Source organism: Python bivittatus, unplaced genomic scaffold (genome assembly GCF_059951505.1).
Source record: "Python bivittatus isolate LINGU-HERP-01145 unplaced genomic scaffold, Pbiv_v1 ctg000840_np1212, whole genome shotgun sequence".
Classification (NCBI taxonomy): Eukaryota; Metazoa; Chordata; class Lepidosauria; order Squamata; family Pythonidae; genus Python; species Python bivittatus.
The window spans coordinates 20,735,989-20,756,064 of NW_028277113.1; the positions used below are offsets into that span (position 1 = coordinate 20,735,989).

At 39.5% G+C, this 20,076-nt stretch overlaps 2 protein-coding genes across 3 annotated transcripts; one reads left to right on the plus strand and one right to left on the minus strand.

The window, feature by feature from the left end:
- Positions 1–7: 7 nt before the first annotated feature.
- TDP2 (tyrosyl-DNA phosphodiesterase 2) lies at positions 8–10,790 on the minus strand. 2 transcript variants are annotated; one of them, XM_007421938.3, is made up of 7 exons: positions 10,443–10,778; positions 10,270–10,352; positions 8,938–9,108; positions 5,665–5,756; positions 4,907–5,025; positions 2,989–3,159; positions 10–2,247 (listed from the first exon to the last, which is right to left on the minus strand). In XM_007421938.3, the coding sequence occupies exons 1-7, from the start codon at positions 10,647–10,649 to the stop codon at positions 1,966–1,968; spliced, it is 1,125 nt and encodes a 374-aa protein (XP_007422000.1). In that variant the 5' UTR covers positions 10,650–10,778; the 3' UTR covers positions 10–1,965. The 2 variants fall into 2 exon arrangements, with proteins under 2 accessions (XP_087986990.1, XP_007422000.1); XM_088130864.1 differs by lacking the exon at positions 10,270–10,352 and having other exon boundaries at positions 8–2,247; positions 10,443–10,790.
- Positions 10,789–18,224, plus strand: ACOT13 (acyl-CoA thioesterase 13). The gene is made up of 3 exons (XM_007421937.4): positions 10,789–11,163; positions 13,915–14,099; positions 15,101–18,224. Exons 1-3 carry the CDS (start codon positions 11,080–11,082, stop codon positions 15,255–15,257), a joined length of 426 nt encoding a protein of 141 aa, XP_007421999.1. The 5' UTR covers positions 10,789–11,079; the 3' UTR covers positions 15,258–18,224.
- Positions 18,225–20,076: the final 1,852 nt, after the last annotated feature.

Consider the following 20,076-nt stretch of genomic DNA (forward strand, 5'->3'; position numbering starts at 1 on the left):
CTGTCGGGAGGGTGGAAGCGAGGCTCTGGGCGTGCGCGCGTGTGTGGGGAAGGCGCCCTTATTGCCACGCTTTCAGACCAATTAACCCGCGTTTGCCTGGCCTGAGCTGCCCCCCTCCGGCGCCGAATCCCAACCCCGCCACCGGGGGCAACGTTTGCGCCCCCCTCAGTTCTCTTATGGGGGCGCGGAACGGGAGGGAACCCAGAAGTCACGCGGGCAAGTCCTCGAGCGTGCTAGTAATAATCGGCTTCTGTGGACACTACGCAGGTGAGCGTATCTTAAAATTTCTGTGCAGGAGGCCGAAAGGACGAACATAGTAAACATTCGGCTGATTTTGCTGTACTGAAAGGAACAGCAAACCGCTATACAGCACCTTCGTTTTAAATCTTATTGCTGTTGCTTTATTTAATACAGGGCGGAAGCAGAAAAAAGCAATACAGTAACAAAATTATAGACCTCTCATACATGTGTATTTTATGTGCACACGCACAGTTTTACACAGCAGTTTCAATACAGAACAGCCATAATTTATTGTAATCATCCATCCATACGAAACACCTGTAAGCAACACATTCGGAAATCGCAAGTAACATCAGGTCTTCAATCAACTTACTAATTATGGCCGTAAGTTTATCTTTCCAGTGTTGAAGGATTAGTCTCTTAGCAATCAGAAAGGCCAGGGGAAATCATTTCCATTGTCCAGCTAGCGATTTCCACAAAGTATAGTTCACAAGAATATGGACATCCAAAAATATTATAATGGTTTGGATATACTAGTATTCTTCACCCTCTAACAGACCACTGTTTCTCAACCTCAGCAACTTTAACATGGGTGGACTTCAACTCCCAGAATTCCCCAGCCAGCAGGGGAATAATTGAATAACAGGACTGCAGCACTCTTGCTATTTGTGCCAGAGAATTTTTTTTTTTTCACAATGTAAAGGAAAGGCTATTGAGAAATCACTTTGCTGGAGAAGACCCTCTTTCATAATAGAAACTGTGTGCCAATTATATTTAAACAACCTCATTATTTCCAACTGCAATATGCATTCCTTTCATATCCATCTAGTTCATCTAGTGGTTAGGCTAGGAAATAAGGTACTAAGCTTCTGTAATAGCAGAACATCTTATATTAGCAGCAGCAGTTAAAGGCAACATCAGCTAACCAGAGAACTGAAAACATTTTGAAACAGTGAAGCAATGAGTTCCACTGATCAAAACCTTGGTTTGTAAATAAGAATACAGGTAGAATGGCCATGTTCTTTTGCAACACAGCCCTTGCTCTCATTAGGTCTCTCTCCTTGAGAATCCCTACTACCTTTTTTGCCATGAACCAATCTGTTGTCTCTCTTTTTGGCCCCAGTTCCTACCACCTCCCGGAAGAACAGTGTGGCATGATGCTTCCTTGGCTCTCGATTTTCCTTTGTTAGAAAGCTCAGTGAGCAAATAAGCAGCAGTATAGCATGAGAAGTTAGGGGTTGGGCACTCAAAGAAATAGCCAAGGGAGAACAGGCCTGGGTGGGATTCACTGACAGCAACCCTTGATCCTTTGGGAGGACTAGGAATTAGAGGATATTCCAGCAATGCATTAATAGTCCTGAGATTATAGTCTTTTCCCTCCTGAATTTGTAATCTCCCCATTTCAGCTACCAGAACACAGGGCCATTAAAGTAGACTCACAAGGATTCTTTATTAGGAACAAATTTTGATATGTTTGATAAAATTTGTTCTAACTTTTGAATAATATATACAGCATAAAATAATCTCTCTCTTCCACAGGAATTAACTTAAAAGTATTCTGCGCTGTGTAATGTTTTAATGGAATGTTTCACCTTTGCTAAGCAAGAATTCACCACACAATTAAAATTAGTTGATTAGTTTATAGGATTGTGAATCAAAACTAACATTAGAACTCGTTTAAAATTTTGAAGGCCTTAAAAGAAGTTAGGAAAGTTAAATGTTTTCTTATAATACCACATCAAAATTGCAAAGCAGTCCCCAATGATCACTAGGAAATCTGCCACAATCTAGTTTTTCCAGACCAATTAAATCCAAACTCTGAGGAATAATCTGTCCACCAGTTGTTGCACCTCGCATAAACAGACGATCAAACCGAGTTTTGCACTTGTAGCGTACATTCAAGTTAGTGTTTTGGCTTGTATCCCATGTGTAGTGGCAATGCTCAGGCTTGCCCAAGAACTCCCAAATATCCAAAATATTGTTAGGTAAGCCACCTATTTTAGCAACCTGATAAAGATAAGAGCAGAAAGCAATAACAGAATAGTAAAACATAGTAATTATCATTTTTCTTTCAAATATTAATTACGTTGTCATCAGGATTAGAAAGCTTCTGATATGTCAGAGGACTATAAAATTGTCTAACACCCGTATGAAACTACAGAAAAACAAAACACTTGTGTCTTCTAAAGTAATTCACACTCTTGCTATCTCTGAAGTCAATGGACTGATCCAAATGATCTTTCTAGACTTCCTTGGAGCTCCAATATTTCTCCCTGGCGATTGTGCATCAATTTGAAGGCAAAAATCCTGCCTTTAATTAAGTATGGACTGGTTCTTATATCTGCACTGGGGACTGTTAACTGACCTTAAGCCAAACTAGCAAAGCAAGCCAGGATTGCATTAAGGAAAATTATGTCAATTCTTTTCACTATCAAAAAATGACTGATCCAGCCATCTTACCAGAGAACAAACAGTGATCGAGCAGACTGAGAGGGGGAGAAAAGGAAGTCACATATCACCTTAGTAACAGTAATTTTGGAATACACAACTGGGAACAAATAGATCTGCAACAACCAACATTTATCTACTCTTACCTTGTTTTCTTGCTCAATAAAAGAATATCACAAATAATTCATTGGGGAGAAAAATAACATGTAATATATAGGGAAAGCACTTTGACTACAGAGACCAGGAAAGAAGATGCAAAGAAGGATTTTTGGGAAAAGAAAAACATTTGTCCTAGCTTACCTCTTTGTCTCTTAAGTTAGTATCACCTCCAAAAATCACAGTGCTAGACTCGGGTACTTCTGCCATTTTGGCAAGCACCAGTCTCAACTGTTTTAAACGTTCTTCACTGTGATCCTTAGTACTCTCCAAGTGGGAAGTCATAAGGCACAGGTCATTACCAGAAATGGTTACCTGTTAAAAAAGAACAAGATGCAAAGCATGAAAAATGAACTTGGATTTCACCTTTCTTTACATTACTCAGTTCTCCCATTCTGCCCTCTATCTATTTTGGAGCATCACAAAGGTGAAGCTTTTTTTAAGCCCGTAAATCTTCTGGATGCACCTAAGCTAATATTTAAATTGAAACTAAATAGGAATGCAAGCGTTAATTACTTCAGGGTTGTCAGCAATCCCCTACAATAAATGAATTTGTTGCCACCCCCTCCCCCTGAATAACACTACCAGACCATGTTCTACTAGGACTCCCATTTTTCCTGGACAAGCCAGCTGCAGACAGCTGCCCTGGATTAGGACTCTCCTTCAATAGCCTCTTTGCTCCCAGCAACAGCTCAACCCATGTTTGAGTGCTGTCCAAGATGATCTGTCCAAGGCTCCTGTTTGCCTTCTTTCACCACACAACACCCCAGCCACACTCTCTCGTGGGCATCTGCTTTCCTGCTTCCAGGGAAGGCTGGCCTTGGAATCCTTGGCATATCTGCTCTGTTGGAAGTAAGCTCTGCCCACAAGCTCCAAGGGCACATGTCAGCACATGGTAACTCTTCTGTAACATGCTCCCTCTTGGGCTGGAACAATATACTTTTTTCTTAGCCCTGACTTGAAATTTAAGGGACTAGATTCCTTCTTAGAATGCTTGCCAACAACTGGGGAAGAAGTCTTCCTTCTTTCTAAGCATTGCCTTCCATATTCCCTGCTCAGGCATCTTCATAAGCAAGCAAGCGGCCTGTCTATTCCAAATGCAACCCCCAACCAGGCAACACTGATCTGAAGATTTTCCAATTGCTTTTTTTCTTTAGGTGGGGAAACATCATGCCCAGAGATCCATCAGTGCAGTGCTCATTCTAGCTCCTTCCACTTCCCAGCCCCTCAGGAACTCACTGGCATAGACATGCTGGTGCTCCCAGCCACTTCCCAATTCTGCTTAGAGGGGTTAACTTCCCTGCATAGAGCTGGAATCTGAGAATAGGCAAGAGTGCCTCGATCTTGGCTGGGTCACCTTGGGAAACACTTGGAATTAGGCTGTGGCAGGAGATTGGCAAAGGCAAGTCCTTCTGCCTGGATCCTGTACATTGCTCATTCACTGCCAGCAGCTCATCAACCATGCCCAGGCAGAGCATTAATGAGCACAACCCCCTCAAATTTCCTTATGACCCCCGAGGAGGTCACAGCTCACAGTTTTAGAGCCCCTGAATTGGTGGACTAATGTACTGAATGACACTCCAGTTAATAAATCAGTTGGACTACATTTCAATCCACACTCAATTGTTTTTTAAAGTATTCAGGATGTTAATGGGATATTTATTTTTTAGGCTATTTCAAATACAAGAGAAAATGAAAAACAAAAAACAGATATAGTTATCTGGTTCACATCTAATGCTAAACTATAATATAGCTAACCTATTTTAAACTTAATTGTATGCCAAGACTGAAAAACTTAGCTTTTAAATCACCCTTGTAACAATGAATATTATTTACAAAAAAGTTATAAGTTCCCATTTTCTCCAAATGTATTTATAATGATGTTTTATATACAAAGAGCTAATTAATATACAAAACTAACTTGTGAAAACAACGTTAATCAGTTTAAAGGTAATAGTGAGAACACCCAGTTCTTTCTCCACTAATGTCCCATTAACTTGCTTTTCGAAGTTAACTTTAGGCTGCCAAACAATTTTGTCCATAAGCCTGAAAACTCACTTACATATACTGCTAATAAATTTCTCAGCATACTGGTTGTAGGAAAAGCTGTTATTTCATGTTTTAAAACTTTTACTCTCGATTTTTTTAGCATGATGGCAGTAAAATAATTGTCCATATTACCTGGAGAGAGAGATGGTCACACACACACACAAAAAGGAAAGGTCAATAACATGGCACTTCACTCAGAAATTACATACACAACAGAAGACAGTAGCCTTTAGTCTGGGGGAGCTTTAGACATGCACGCACCTATACTTTCACTTCTCATTTTGAATTAACCCCCATTTAACATAAAGTTTCACATCCTTTTTTGGACCAAGACTACACATGGCCTTTGAGCAGCATGCTAAAGCCTTTAATCCCAAAACTGTGTGCAAAAGGAAATTTAATTTATTTTACATTATTTAAGCACAGTTAATCAGTTATTTCCCATGCATTTAATAATTTCCATCTTCTGTTACATTGAACTGGTTCAGCAACTTTTGGAGTGTTCTGGAAAGTTCCCCAAAGGTTTTAAGGGATTATATATGTCAAGATTAGCAACATGTTTTCCAATCTCAGATATAATGCCAAATTGTAATTTGGTAAAAACAAGAACTTTGACAGTCTTCCTAGGAAGCTGGTATAATCAACTTTCTGTGGCTCTATATAATGGCATTATACAGTATCATAAAAATAATAACATTGTAATTACTGTTGCTGCATTAAGCTGAGAGTGACTACTATAACTTCATGCATTAAATTGATAACTTCATTTACCTGGAATAATTGTGTAACTAACTGCTCTCTTCTGGAGGTAACTGAAATAGGGAGGAATAACCTCCTGTAAAAATACCACATCTGGGCTGTATCTAAATTAAAAAGAGGCATTTATAATGAGATATTCTGTAACCGTAGGAAGAAAAGTGGCCACTTCAAGAAAGCATACAGTACAAAGTTATGGTGCTGGTAACTGAATGGAGAATACTTTGCAATTTTCCAAGGAGAATTTTTATTAACCCTTTTTAAAATAATCAGTGTACTGATTCACACTTCCCAGGTTTTATTTAGGGTACTAAAAAGTACTTGGTTGCCTGGGAGCTAATGTGAAAACTTGTGATGATTCTCAAGTTATTTCTGAATGTTACTTAGGTATAATTAATAATTGTGTTCAAGCATAATGATAAAACTGTAGTTAATCTATATAATGTAAGCAAACCCAGCCTCCCAGAATTCTACACTCCTTCAATGCAGCTATGAGACCCGATACTTTTATTTCATTAATCATGGACTAGGTTTTTATAGAAACCTTAAACTTGGTTTGTTTTAACTTTTCTTAAATGAATCCAGTTTCAGAACTCATACTTTGAAAGTGGCTTATTTCACACAGTACTGCAATCTAATCTTACCTTCAGATTTCCATCAGATATTCCGATGCTTACAGATACAGTGGGGCAAAAAAGTATTTAGTCAGCCACCAATTGTGCAAGTTCTCCCACTTAAAGAGATGAGAGAGGCCTGTAATTTTCATCATAGGTATACCTCAACTATGAGAGACAAAATGGGGAAAAAAATCCAGAAAATCACATTGTCTGATTTTTAAAGAATTTATTTGCAAATCATGGTGGAAAATAAGTATTTGCTCACCTACAAACAAGCAAGATGTCTGGCTCTCACAGACCTGTAACTACTTCTTTAAGAGGCTCCTCTGTCCTCCACTCGTTACCTGTAGTAATGGCACCTGTTTGACTTTGTTATCAGTATAAAAGACACCTGTCCACAACCTCAAACAGTCACACTCCAAACTCCACTATGGCCAAGACCAAGGAGCTGTCGAAGGACACCAGAAACAAAATTGTAGACCTGCACCAGGCTGGGAAGACTGAATCTGCAATAGGCAAGCAGCTTGGTGTGAAGAAATCAACTGTGGGAGCAATAATTAGAAAATGGAAGACATACAAGACCACTGATAATCTCCCTTGATCTGGGGCTCCATGCAAGATCTCACCCCGTGGGGTCAAAATGATCACAAGAACGGTGAGCAAAAATCCCAGAATCACATGGGGGGACCTAGTGAATGACCTGCAGAGAGCTGGGACCAAAGTAACAAAGGCTACCATCAGTAACACACTACACTGCCAGGGACTCAAATCCTGCAGTGCCAGATGTGTCCCCCTGCTTAAGCCAGTACATGTCCGGGCCTGTCTGAAGTTTGCTAGAGAGCATTTGGATGATCCAGAAGAGGATTGGGAGAATGTCATATGGTCAGATGAAACCAAAGTAGAATGTTTTGGTCTAAACTCAACTCGTTGTGTTTGGAGGAGAGAGAATGCTGAGTTGCATCCAAAGAATACCATACCTACTGTGAAGCATGGGGGTGGAAACATCATGCTTTGGGGCTGTTTTTCTGCAAAGGGACCAGGATGACTGATCCGTGTAAAGGAAAGAATGAATGGGGCCATGTATCGTGAGATTTTGAGTGAACACCTCCTTCCATCAGCAAGGCCATTGAAGATGAAATGTGGCTGGGTCTTTCAGCATGACAATGATCCCAAACACACTGCCCAGGCAACGAAGGAGTGGCTTTGTAAGAAGCATTTCAAGGTCCTGGAGTGGCCTAGCCAGTCTCCAGATCTCAACCCCATGGAAAACCTTTGGAGGGAGTTGAAAGTCAGTGTTGCCCAGCAACAGCCCCAAAACATCGCTGCTTTAGAGGAGATCTGCATGGAGGAATGGGCCAAAATACCAGCAACAGTGTGTGAAAACCTTGTGAAGACTTACAGAAAACGTTTGACCTGTCATTGCCAACAAAGGATATATAACAAAGTATTGAGATGAACTTTTGATATTGACCAAATACTTATTTTCCACCATGATTTACAAATAAATTCTTTAAAAATCAGACAATGTGATTTTCTGGATTTTTTTTCTCATTTTGTCTCTCATAGTTGAGGTATACCTATGATGAAAATTACAGGCCTCTCTCATCTTTTTAAGTGGGAGAACTTGCACAATTGGTGGCTGACTAAATACTTTTTTGCCCCACTGTATTTGTCATCTCTCCATTTTTCTTGGAAGTTATTTATTATTAGGGATTATGTTATATTGTATTTTAATGAATTTTATCTTTGTCATAAACCACCCAGAGTCGTTTCAACAAGATGGGTGGTGACAAATTTGATAGAGATATAGATGACTTGGTGCCAGGTAACTGAAGGTACATATCTTCCAATATTTATCAACTTGGATCCCTAGATCATCACGCAATACCTTCATCCAAGTACAGAGAATGACTGTATGAAATAAGGGGACCAGTCTGTGAGCTGTCTTCTGCAGAAAAGTTTATCTCATATATCTGTTAAGCTATTTTGGACATTAAGTACAGACATGTTTATCCTCCAAGGCATCTTAATCTCATATTGTGTAATTTTTGCTATTTGTCTTTTCATTTGTTTATTTTGAGCTGCCTTGTTTATAGCATTTATAGTGCTACTATTATATTTAATTGTGATTTATGTCCTTTTAATTTGCTTGTAGTCTTCTCTGAAAATGTCCTTTAATGGGCATTCTAGAATTATGAAGATCATAAATATAAGGAAGAGAATGTTAAATCAAGGATAATGACTGAATAAAACAGACAAACACAAATTTAAGATTAACAGTTTGTTTTAGAGGAACAGTAACTTAACTCCAATTCATGCAAATTAAAAATAATTATTTTTACCATATTCTAGATGGGTAGTTGTGTTTTACTGATGTAACAGAAATAGAGAGTTTTGGGACCAGGCAGAGCAACATATTTTTGCAGAAAAGCTTTAAGATACCACAAAACCCTTTGTTACTTATCTGTAGATTTAAATTCATAAATATTTTAGCATTGTACCATATTACACAAATATTCAACTCTTATTAAAAAGCAGCCAATACAAATATAATCTCAATGATAAATGTGTAAAGTAGTCCATAGCATGCTTGATCTATAATTAAACTTATTAAATAATTGGGGCTTATTTCCTACTAAAGACCCATAGGATTACTGTGATAGGTACTTACAAAGCTATATAGGAACAGACTCCCCGTGCCCTTTCTTGCAGATTATTCGAATCCAGGCCATCAATATTCCAAGTAATTAAAGAAAAAGTGCTGTCATCTTGTGGGCAAACACCTGCACTTTCCACCACAGCAGCTACAGTATTGGTAGCCGAATCATCAGTTAGCTCAACACTAGAATACACATACACAAGTTAAACATATTAGCTAAAACAACTTTCTCCAGAACACTTACTTATCCATAGAATTTAAAAAATAATTCTAGAGGACTCCCCTTTGCAGTAGGTCCAGTTTATTACATAGCATGCTCTGGTTGCCACAAAAAGTTACAGCTGCTGTTTTATCCAGCATTTACAATTTTTCACTCCAGAGATCAGCCTTGGAGCTGTGTGCCCATCAATTTCCCTATGGTGCCTTATGGTTTTAGTTTGGCATGTGTGAAACCATTCAGTATGGTTTGTTAGCCACGATTTATGGCTTCACAGTATCTGAACCAGATAAGTTATTTGTTCAACAAAATATGTTAAAAATATGGCTCAGCACATTACGTGCATCCAGCTATAAACTTTAAACATGTTGAGACATGTTAATGGTAGCACTCAATCAGAGCTACCATTTTAATTACCTACAATGGCTTTAAACAATTATTCAAGGGTACCAACTGCACCACAACCACTTCTACATAAAACATGTACAAGCAAAGTAGAGTCCCCCCCTCCAAATATTTTAGACTACCGCTCCCACAATCACTTGCCAATGGCTATGACATCCAGCTAACCGGCAACAAAATTCAAAACATCTCAAGTGCAAGTTTGATTACAGTATTCCTATTTAAGATCTACATAGGGTTCACTACAAATAGGGAAAGTTGAGAACCCCCTTAGACTTGGAGCCAACCCTGACCTAGAACTTTTGGTCCCTGCTGTGCATTACATTGAAGTAGCTAACTCCAAGCAGTAGCATGCAAGAGATTTTTTAAAATCAACTGCATTCAGCCTTGAACTTATGCACAGACATAAAGTTGAGTCCAAGCATGGAGAAAATGATCAGGTAGGGTCCAGTCTTCTAAGTTAGCAAATAGGGCTGTAGATATGTCATTTTGCATGGGGAACTATGTTCTGGTCCACAGCCTTACAATAAAACATCAAGTTTCGTTTCTGCAAGCTTTCAACCTCATAACTATAAACAATGACCATAAAAATGTCCCCTGACGAATTTGCAGGCCCAAAACGAGGAAAGAGGGAGAAGGGACTAGCATGGCCAGATAACGGATGGGAACGAAAGGTTTTCCCTCCTTTTCTTCAGAGGCAAAGAGCCTTCGCACAAATAACTTACAGAGCCCCCGTGGTTGGAACCTGCTGAGGCGTCCTGAGGGCGTCTTGCTCGCGAGGCGGGTCAAAGAACGAATTCAGCGCCTTCTACAAAACAAAGGTCAAAACCCGGAATCGTGATGGAGCTCCGTGAGCTTGCAGACAGAGGCAGGGAGAAAGCCTCAGAACGGCACGTACCTGCATATCCCAGCCATTCTCGGCCAGGTAGCGCTCAGCCACAGCTGTATCACTACTACTAATGGAGGCAAATTCCGAGCACAGGCGCTTCCGGTACTTCTCCAGTTCTTCCCACTGCCCTCCTTCCTCCGCTGATTGTCCGCGCTGCTGCTCTTTCGCCTCGGAGGGCGTCCGCTCCACCTCCTGAGCCGCGCGGTCGCCCTCCATCTCCCGGAACGTTTGTTTACAAAAGAACCCTCAGCGCTTCCACGCCGCGAGGATCTCCAGCGTTTCCCGGCCACGCCTCTTCGACGCGAAAACGCTGCGCATGTGCCACAGGGCATATGGGGATTGAAGTTTCCGGTGTTTTCCAAGCATGGGGCCGACAGAACGCGGAGGTGGAGATAGGCGGGCAGGTGGATTCGAGCTGAACGCTCGACCAGTGGGACGTCCCCCGGTTTGGCACTGAGGGCCGCGAATCAAAGGCGTGGGGAGGTGTTGCAATTCTGGATGTGCTAACAACCTGTTCTTTTTGGGAGCCGGACGTACAAGGGAGGCTTTCTCAGGTAGTGCTGCTTGGCTTCGTGTCATCGCCGCGGTTTGGAGGATCAGCGGCTTGGCTAGCATCTTGCTCAGGAAGAATTCCCCATTCGGCACTATGACTCATCTCACCATTCAGTCTCTTCGCGAGGTGTTCAAAGCCGTTTTCGAGTCGCCTGGCTTTGATCGGGTGGTCAATAAGGTAATGAGGTGTTAGTTTCATATTACTGATTTTCCCAGGGTGATCGCAACCTTGCCGAAAGGTTGCGGCAACTAAGTCCTGAAAATCAGGGCCTGCTTTATACTCTCAGGGTTGCTGGAGTAGAGCCTCATTAATCTATGCTAGCTAAAAATGAGGAGTCTGGTAGGCCCTTTTCAGACTAACACTTTATTAAAAGGGATTCAGCTTTTGTAAACTCTCACTCATTTCATCAAATACGACGCTAGCCTGTGGCTAGACTATACAAGATTTAAATTCGGATGGAGGGGAGGACAAGGGGAAGACAGAATGGTTCTGCAGATGACGTGACACAGATTACAAGTACTGTACCTTATCAATCAACAATTGTAATGTGTTCAAAAACCATTGTATGTGCGGAGACCTTCTGCGATAGCGTGAAACCTTTTGATATATAGGAGTTCAGCAATCCTGCACTCAGTTGGGCTATTAAAGTTTCCTTTTCCAAGATGGCTACTCTGAAATCTGCAATGGACTGTCTTGGAAGGTTGGAATGCTGTGATATGGCTTTGTCCTTGTTTTAAGTACTGGGCAGTCTATCTTATTTTTGAATCCAAGGATATGACCAGAACTTATTGTATCAGTAACATTTTCTGTTTGCTCATACTATAGAGACAGAAAGGTTTCCTGAGAGAATTTATATTTATTTATTTGTATTTCAAACTTGTCACCGCCCATCTCACTGCAGAGGACTCTGGGCAGTTTACAGTCAAAACAGAGTAAACATTAATGAAAATAGATAAATGTTAATTAATCAATTAAAATTTGCTACATAAATCCATAAAATACATAAAATCCATAAAAATACAGCTTTTCTGATAAGTATTTCTTCCATCTAGCCTTAGAATCATCTACTAATGTCAGAGAGATCAAACCAATGGATAAAAAATGTCAAATTTAACCAGTAAGCAAAGAAAATTAGCCAAATCTTGGATTCAGTCTTAATTACTCTAGCCTCATAACAGGAGACACGAAGAACTGCGTGGGACTTGGGAGATGATTCTTAAAAATTTTGACAGTAGAGTTTCTAATTTTGAAACCCGAGTTGCACTCTGTACAAAGGTTGGAAGTATGCTTTGATAGAAAATAGCTCTAGGGTGGATTGAAGGGCAATTCCATGATATTCTCTTCATTGCTTTATGGTCCAAGACCGAACTAACCATGAGAAAGATCATAACTTATTCAGTTTCATTGCCATTTAGTTCCACTTGTGAATTCTAGGACATTTAACAAATACCAATACTTTTGTCTTTGCATAGTTACTTGATGATTCTTTGTCCTTATAGCGCGCAGCAATTGATTTTAGGGAAAGTTTATCAGTCAGGGTCTGAGTCAGGAGAATTACATTGTCAGCATATAGAAGCGTAGACATATGCCTATGAGCACAAACTGGTTTACGAAAAGGATCAGTACAGGAGGCAGAAGAGAAAACAAGAGGGGTGGATTTACAAATCCTTTTTATAGACATGGAAGTCATCCTTTTATTTGATTGGTTGCATTACAGTTACAGATACTCATTAGTTGTGCAGTAGGACTTAGGGTCAATAAAGTCATTGGGTGATAAGGTTAACTTTTATTGAGTGGGTTAATTCATATGTTAATTCGTATGGAATTTATAATGAGGGGTATAGGATGAGGTCTTACATCTCCTACACAATAGACCCTTTGGATTAAACAAAGGAGCCTAAGATTTAGGCTCTAAAGTTGTTATTTTAGCTGTTATTCAAAAACCTTAAGTTCCTGGTGCTCATGGTTAATCTTTTGTAGATAGGCTTTCATTCCTGTGGTTAATTTTTTCACTTTTCTTGTTACTGCCTTGTTACCTTTGGTGTGGTGGAAAATTCCAAGACCTGATTGCTTTTTAGCTGTGTTTGCAATACTATTTATTTATTTGGGGGAAAAATGTCTCTGGACCTTTCAAATTTTCTCCAGCACATTGCATAGAACAGATCCTGCTTGAACCATATACTTTTCTGCCACGTCTGAGCAAATTACCAGTAGCCATTGAGGAAGGAAATCAGCATTCAGATCAATTTGATTAAGTCTGGGCTTATAATGTGCAAATAGGCTATTATTATCAACTATTACTAGTAAGTTCTGATTGTTTCCCTTTTCTTTCTGTTTTGCCTTTTCTGTGATATGTAAAGAGGTCTTATTTCACTCTCTTAAAACATATTTCTAAGATGGAGAGGCAAAAGTTTGTCTTATAAAAATTACATTGATTTTTTTCCATTTCTCCTGTTTCTGTCCTGATACCTTTACTTTAGGAACCACTGGTGGGGGGGGGGGGCATTAGTTTTTTGGGTTTTGGTGCCTGCACAGATTCTCTCTTTCTCTCTGCCTCCCCCTATAAGGCAGTCAAAATATAGACATTTGTCATAGAAATGCAACTTTTAACTAGTTTACTGCAGCTGGGGAATTGTGTGGCCAAAGAAGCTACTATCATCCATGCAAAAGAGAGAGTTAGCTTGGAGGGGACTTCCAAGAAGACCAAACTTATCCCCTGCCCAGCATTTAAGTAAATTTGCAGGTAAAGTAACCCAAGGTTGTTCAGGATGTGTGAATGCTGAAAGACTGAAAGAGGAAGTAGAGTGGAATGGAATCTTTATTATTTTGTTAGATAGAAAGCCAGCATGTATGTATATAGTGCAGATAAAATCTCACTGAGGCATTATGGAACTAGATTTCTATTTCTCTTCTCAACCCACCTTACAGCTAAAGGTCATTTCTGCCAGCCCTGGAAAAGTTGTCTGTGAAATGAAAGTTGAAGAACAGCACACAAACAGAGGAGGAACACTGCATGGAGGCTTGACAGCAACTCTAGTAGACATTGTGTCAACAGCTGCTTTACTGCATACTGAAAGAGGAGCACCCGGTGTCAGTGTGGACATGAACATTACGTAGGTATCAAACTTAGATGTTTTTTTTCATGCTCGTTTCCTTTTAACTGAGCCTTCATTCTGCAATGAGTATGGCAAATCCAACTTTGTTAATTCCAAGAGATCGGCAGTGCAGTGCTGTGATACTACTGCCAGTATAAATTTTAAAAACTGCTTAAATGCTTTTTGCAAACTATACTTCTGTATCTAGAGTCTTCATAGGTTCTAAAAGCCACTGAAAGATTCATTGGTCATGCTGTGTTTTGAAGTACCAGAACCATTATTTTAGCTTTATCTTTGTAGTACGTCATTGCTATTCTTAGTTTCTCTGCAAGGAACTGAAGCCATGTGCTAACAGACACATCTGCCTTGTACCAATGCAGAAATTGTTGCTCTCTCTAGCTCAGTGTTACCATATTTACATATAATGGCTCTCCAGCTTCAGGTAGAACTTCTTCCTAATCCTACTGGAGATTGAACTAGGACTGTCTAGATGAAATACATACTCTACTTTAAGCCTGAAGGCTTCTCCAAGCTGCCTGTTACAGACTGTGGATTAATTGGGCCTGGAATATTCCCCAAACCCATCACTCTGTCTCAGCAACATCCTTTTCACTGCATTCTGTTTTACTGTATGTGGCATGCAGGAAGATTTTTACGTATGCAAAATGGAATTATTGTAAGAAATTTGGGATGGCGTAGATCATTCTGCCCTCCCCAAAACTGTGTTGGATGGGCTTGACTAAAACTGATGGGTTGAGGTCATTCTGTGAATATCTTGGCTAAGCAGGAACAAAAGATACCCAACGATTTATTCATTACTCCATTTTGACTCTTATTAAACAGTCAAAAAGTTGCTTAGGCAGGAAACTCAGTGGCTGAGTTAGATTCAGTCTGTTTCCTCTATGGCTCTGCCTCAGAACCCTTAGAGGACAGTTGTAAGGGTGAACTAAAGGAAGACAACAGTATACATTGCCTTTCACTGTAAATGTAAGAAATATTTTTCCCCTTCTGTACTCAAGATACATGTCATCAGCTAAGATTGGAGAAGAGATCCTGATCACTGCTGAGGTCCTGAAGCAAGGAAAAACTCTGGGTTTTGCCAACGTGAATTTAACAAGTAAGGCAACAGGAAGATTGATAGCTCAAGGGAGGCACACCAAGCACCTGGGACGCTAGTCAGAAAAAAATTAAAATTAAAATCCTGGGAAGTCTGAGAATGCAGGATGGAGGAGCTGCATTACAAGAAGTTTCAAAAATTGAAGTGCAGCCATTGGGTAGTGAAATAACATTACTATTCTAAACTCTGTTGTTTAAATTAAATTGTTGGGCCAAGGTCAGACTTGTGGGTGTATAAATGTTAATATATATACAAATGTCTGTGCATATTTATACACACACACACACGTAAAGCTATGTCTAGGGTGGATGGCTTAGGTTTGCCCTTTATTTGTTAGTGGAACTTACTTGTAAGTAAATGTTTCTCCTGCTAGAAAAAAAAGTGTGGCGCAGCTAATGAAAGTATGAACCTGAAACACTGAAGAGAAGATGCAAAGAAGACAGAGGGTTTTTCTATTGAAACTTGAAGTTCCCTTTGAGTCTTGGTTGTGGGAGGGACAAATGATGACAGCTTCTAAGCACTGGGTTGAATCAAGCAGAGAAGAGAGGCTGTTTTCCCAGATGTGATTCTTCCCCTGCAGCTCTGGGGGAAACAAACACTTGGTGAAGTGGTTTTGTATCCTTGGGAAGAGCATCAGAGGTTGTGCTGGGAGCTGCAGCAGGAGGGGAGGGTTTTCAAAAAGGTAGCCTGGGATTCAGCCCATATGTTTGCAGGGGCTCCAGATGTCTTTTATATTGCTTCCTTTAAAGCCATGGGGTTCACCTGCTTCCTGTGTGTATTTTTCTGAATCCCGTGCTGAATGTGTGCCCACCTAATAAAGCAGGGTGAAAGCCCAAAATCTTTTAAATGGCAGTATTCGTTCCAAGGGAATTTGTTTTGTTAAAGGGTACTGAGTAGGATGAGAAAACTTGCTATTATTCAATAAAATTTGTATTTAGAAAAAAATAATTTCAATGTAAAATCATTTTTGCCAGGTTTACCACAAGGAACACCACCAAGAACATTTTATCCCTTACTTCTGCACATTTTCTTACATCTTTTTATTTAAATCTGAAAGTGTAGAACAGTATCCCGAATCAGCTACACTTACTCAAGCTGAATGCAGAAAAGGCCTACATGGTGGTAGGAGAAAGCAGAAGCCGCTAGTGCATGGCTTGGTCCCCTATGATCTTATGCCTGTGGGACTGCTTGGTGTTCTGTTCCTCTGTGATTACTTAGTGGTGTGTCAGCCACTGGATTGCTCCTTCCACTGCTAATTATCCTACAACTGCACTGATCTCTAGAAGGATTTCTGAAAGGAAGAAACCACATTGCATTCCTCAGCTTGGCTTCTGCCTTGCTTGCGTTCACTGTTTTATTGCAGTTAAGGGTGGGATATTCACTGCAGGTGGCAGGATTTAACCTTGGTGTATCTTGAAAAAAGGTAAGTAGGGTCAACCCTGGTTAGTAATTGGATGGTAGATCACTGGGAAATGTCAGGGCTGTAGGCTATATATGCAATCCATTGGCGTCAAGCTACCTCAAGGGCATCTTTACCTGGAAAGTAGGTTCTCTGGTTAAAGAAGAAATAATGTATGTTTAGTAGTTATTAAAATTCCCTTCAGTGTGGCCCCTCCCTTAAAAAAAGCAATCATCCTTGCATGTACAGATTAATTAGTTGAGTTGATTAGCTCAACTTGCATTTTGTTTTTGAAACTCTGTGGTGTTGTTCCAGTGGGGACAATGGTAGTTTAGTCATCTCTCCATGAGAGGGGAAATGGCACCGCAGCCGGATCGGTGGTTGGCAGCAAGCACTGGCTGCCCAACTTGCTCTGGACCAAGGACGAAGCAAGAAATTAACCCATTTGGTCTCTGGGATGGCCATTCCTCGTAAACTAATTGCAGAAACGGAAGCTTCTGCGAACAGCTTGCGAGCAAGTGGCTGGGAGGTGAGGGATCCATCTTCGTTCACAGCTGTGGTGCAGCCTAAATATGGACACTAGAGCCGGCCGAACCCCATTTCTAATCCACTTTGGAATTTTTTTTTTATGTAAAAGAGACCTTTTTAAACGTAAAAGAGACCTTCCTTTGCAACAGATAAGCAATTCTCTTGGTGCTTTTTCATTATTTCTGGGACTATAACTTTAAAAGAAGAATTGGAGTTTTATTGTAATTTGAACAACTCGCAAAAAGCTGCAAGATAAGGAGAATACAAAAAAGATATAAAAGTTACTTATGTTGAAAGGGGAAGATTTACTTGTTATAAGTTTAATTTTACAAAACTCCATCTGTATTCATTGGATTTGATTTTTCTGTGGGAAAACTTTTTCTTTTTATGTGATATGCCTGTTAATTGGCTGGATTTTCAAAACAAAAGAAGATAGTAATTTGAGCTTGGACTCCAATCAATGTTTGATGAATTAGGAGCTAAATTCAAATCCCTTGAAAAGAAGATAGAGGAAAGACTGGATAAGATGGTTAATTTTGAAATGAAGGTAGAGATTGACTTGAATGTGGATTTGGAGTTCAAAAAAATGCTGGATTATGATGGTGGTATGAACAAAGATGTGGTGGATCCAAAAATGGATTTAAAAGTGCCAAAGGATAAGAGTGATATGCAGAAGGATGCTAGAATGTATTTACACATGAAACCAACTAATGTCACTGTGATCAAAGCGAACATACAAATAATGGAAAAGAAGAGTGACTTAGAAAGACTTTTTATCTTGGATTTGCAAAAGAAATGTGTTGAATTGGTGAGGCTGTTCCTGGGAAGAGACAAAGAGAAATTACTGGGGCTGTTTCTGGGAGAAGGCAAGGAGAGAATGATGGGGAATCAACTTGTGGGACACTAAAGGATTAAAGATTAAGCTCTTTAAAAGTAAACAGAAAGTTTACAAAGTGAACTAATTTGATTATGGTTAATATATATATATTGAGGTTTTTGGTAGCTATTAAATGGGATTTTTTTCTGACCAGGATTGAATGATGAGGTTTTAAAGATCTGTATACAAAGGGAGAGAGATTTCACTTGCCTTTTTTTTTTTTAAGAGAAAATAATAAATTGGATTATAAAATGGATCATTTTTGACTAAGGTTAAAAGATCTATGGAATTTTTGTTCCTATATATGATAACTGCAGTAAGGCTTTTTATATGTACAGAAGTGGAAAGGTATGACATTACCTACAATGGAAGAATGGATGGTGAACCTGATGGAGTTGGCTAAGATCGTGAAATTGATGGCTTTGAAAAGATATTGTGTAATTTTAATGTTAATTGGAAACTGTTTTTTGGACTTTCTGTAGGAAACAGGAAAAAATGAAATTATGTTGTATGGATTTGATTACTAGAAATAATATGGGATTATAGTAATAATGAAAGTTATATTGTAAACTTAGAGCAAGGTACTGATGTATACTGTTACCTATATCTGTTGTGAGGAGGGTTTGAAGTCAGTTCTTTTTCTTTCTTTCATCTTTTTTTTTCTTTGTTTTTTCGCACTTTTGACCTTGGTCATTCTTTTTTTCTAATTTTCCTTTCTTTTTCTTATTTTCTTCCTTTAATATTAGTTTTTGTTAGTTTTTACTGTTTCTGGTTTAAAATTTAATAAATTTATTTAAATAAAACTCTATGGTGTTGTGGGGATACCCATTCTAACGAATTAATAGAAGCCAAATTAGGCAGCAGTCTCTAATGAAAAGATGAACAATCTGCAGTCCTGGGTTGCATATGCTTCCTCCAAACCATAAGATGCAGTCCCTAGAACAAAATTTGCAAAAAAAATACATAGTCACTACCTAGCAGTTAAAAAAAAAAAACCGTAGAGTTTTTTCCACTAAATGTTAGGCCATCATTTCCATTTCTACAATCCTCTCCTGGTTGAGAAAGTCTGAGACTGGTATTGTTTCTATGGAAATCTGTTGGAGGCTCCTTATGATCAATAGACTTGGTGAGATCACAAACCAGGTTAAACCAGAGCAGGCCATTACTTGGGTCACTTAACATTCCTATATTAATTGGTAGTGTGTACAGATAGTCTGGGACAGGAATCAAAGCAAGTTCTGTCCATAGCTACAAGTAGACAACAAATGTAGGTAGCCATGCTGGTCTATTAGAAATAAATAAGGATAAGAAAACACTGAGGGCCAATTTAAATAGACAGAACATGGTAGATAACAACTACCTTGTGTATTAAATCTATGGAAGGGAAATGTTATGCCTACTACAAAAATACAGCATAACATTGTGGCTTCTGTTCATTATCTTAGATATGCAGTAATAAGAGCTCTAAAGTGGAGAACTGTCAACATCTTCTCATAACTAATTTTCACAAGATACTCTTTTCATCTGAGCACCCAACTGTCTTTTAAACAACACCTACATTCTGTCACATCCCAAGACTTCTTCATCGGTTGTAGGTTGCTTGATTTGTAGATTTGTAGCAAATTGTTCGGTCCTCTCCATTTTCCAACAGCAGTGGCATTATTACAGCTTATTCAGAGATTTGATGCCCATATCAGTGATGTCTACCAGGGTTGGAGGGGTGGTGGGCTGGACGGTGGAAATAGATGACTATAGCAGGGTCTGGGTGGAATGAAATGAAATTCTACAGACCAAAAATCAGGAGACTGGTAGCACCTTTTCAGACTGTTAAATTTTATGAAAGGGTGTTAGCTTTTGTGAGTTATAGCTCACGCAAGTCTGAAACGATGCTACCAGTCTCCCAGTTTTTTACTACCACCAACTAACACAACTCTTCTACAACATTCTACAAGCAGTCGTCTGCCCTTAAGTTGCAACTTTCTGACCTAGTTTGTGCAAAGTTCTTATAATGCAGCACAGTAAAATAGCAGGGGATGAAATAGCTCTGATGCTCCCTACAGCAGAGAGATCATGC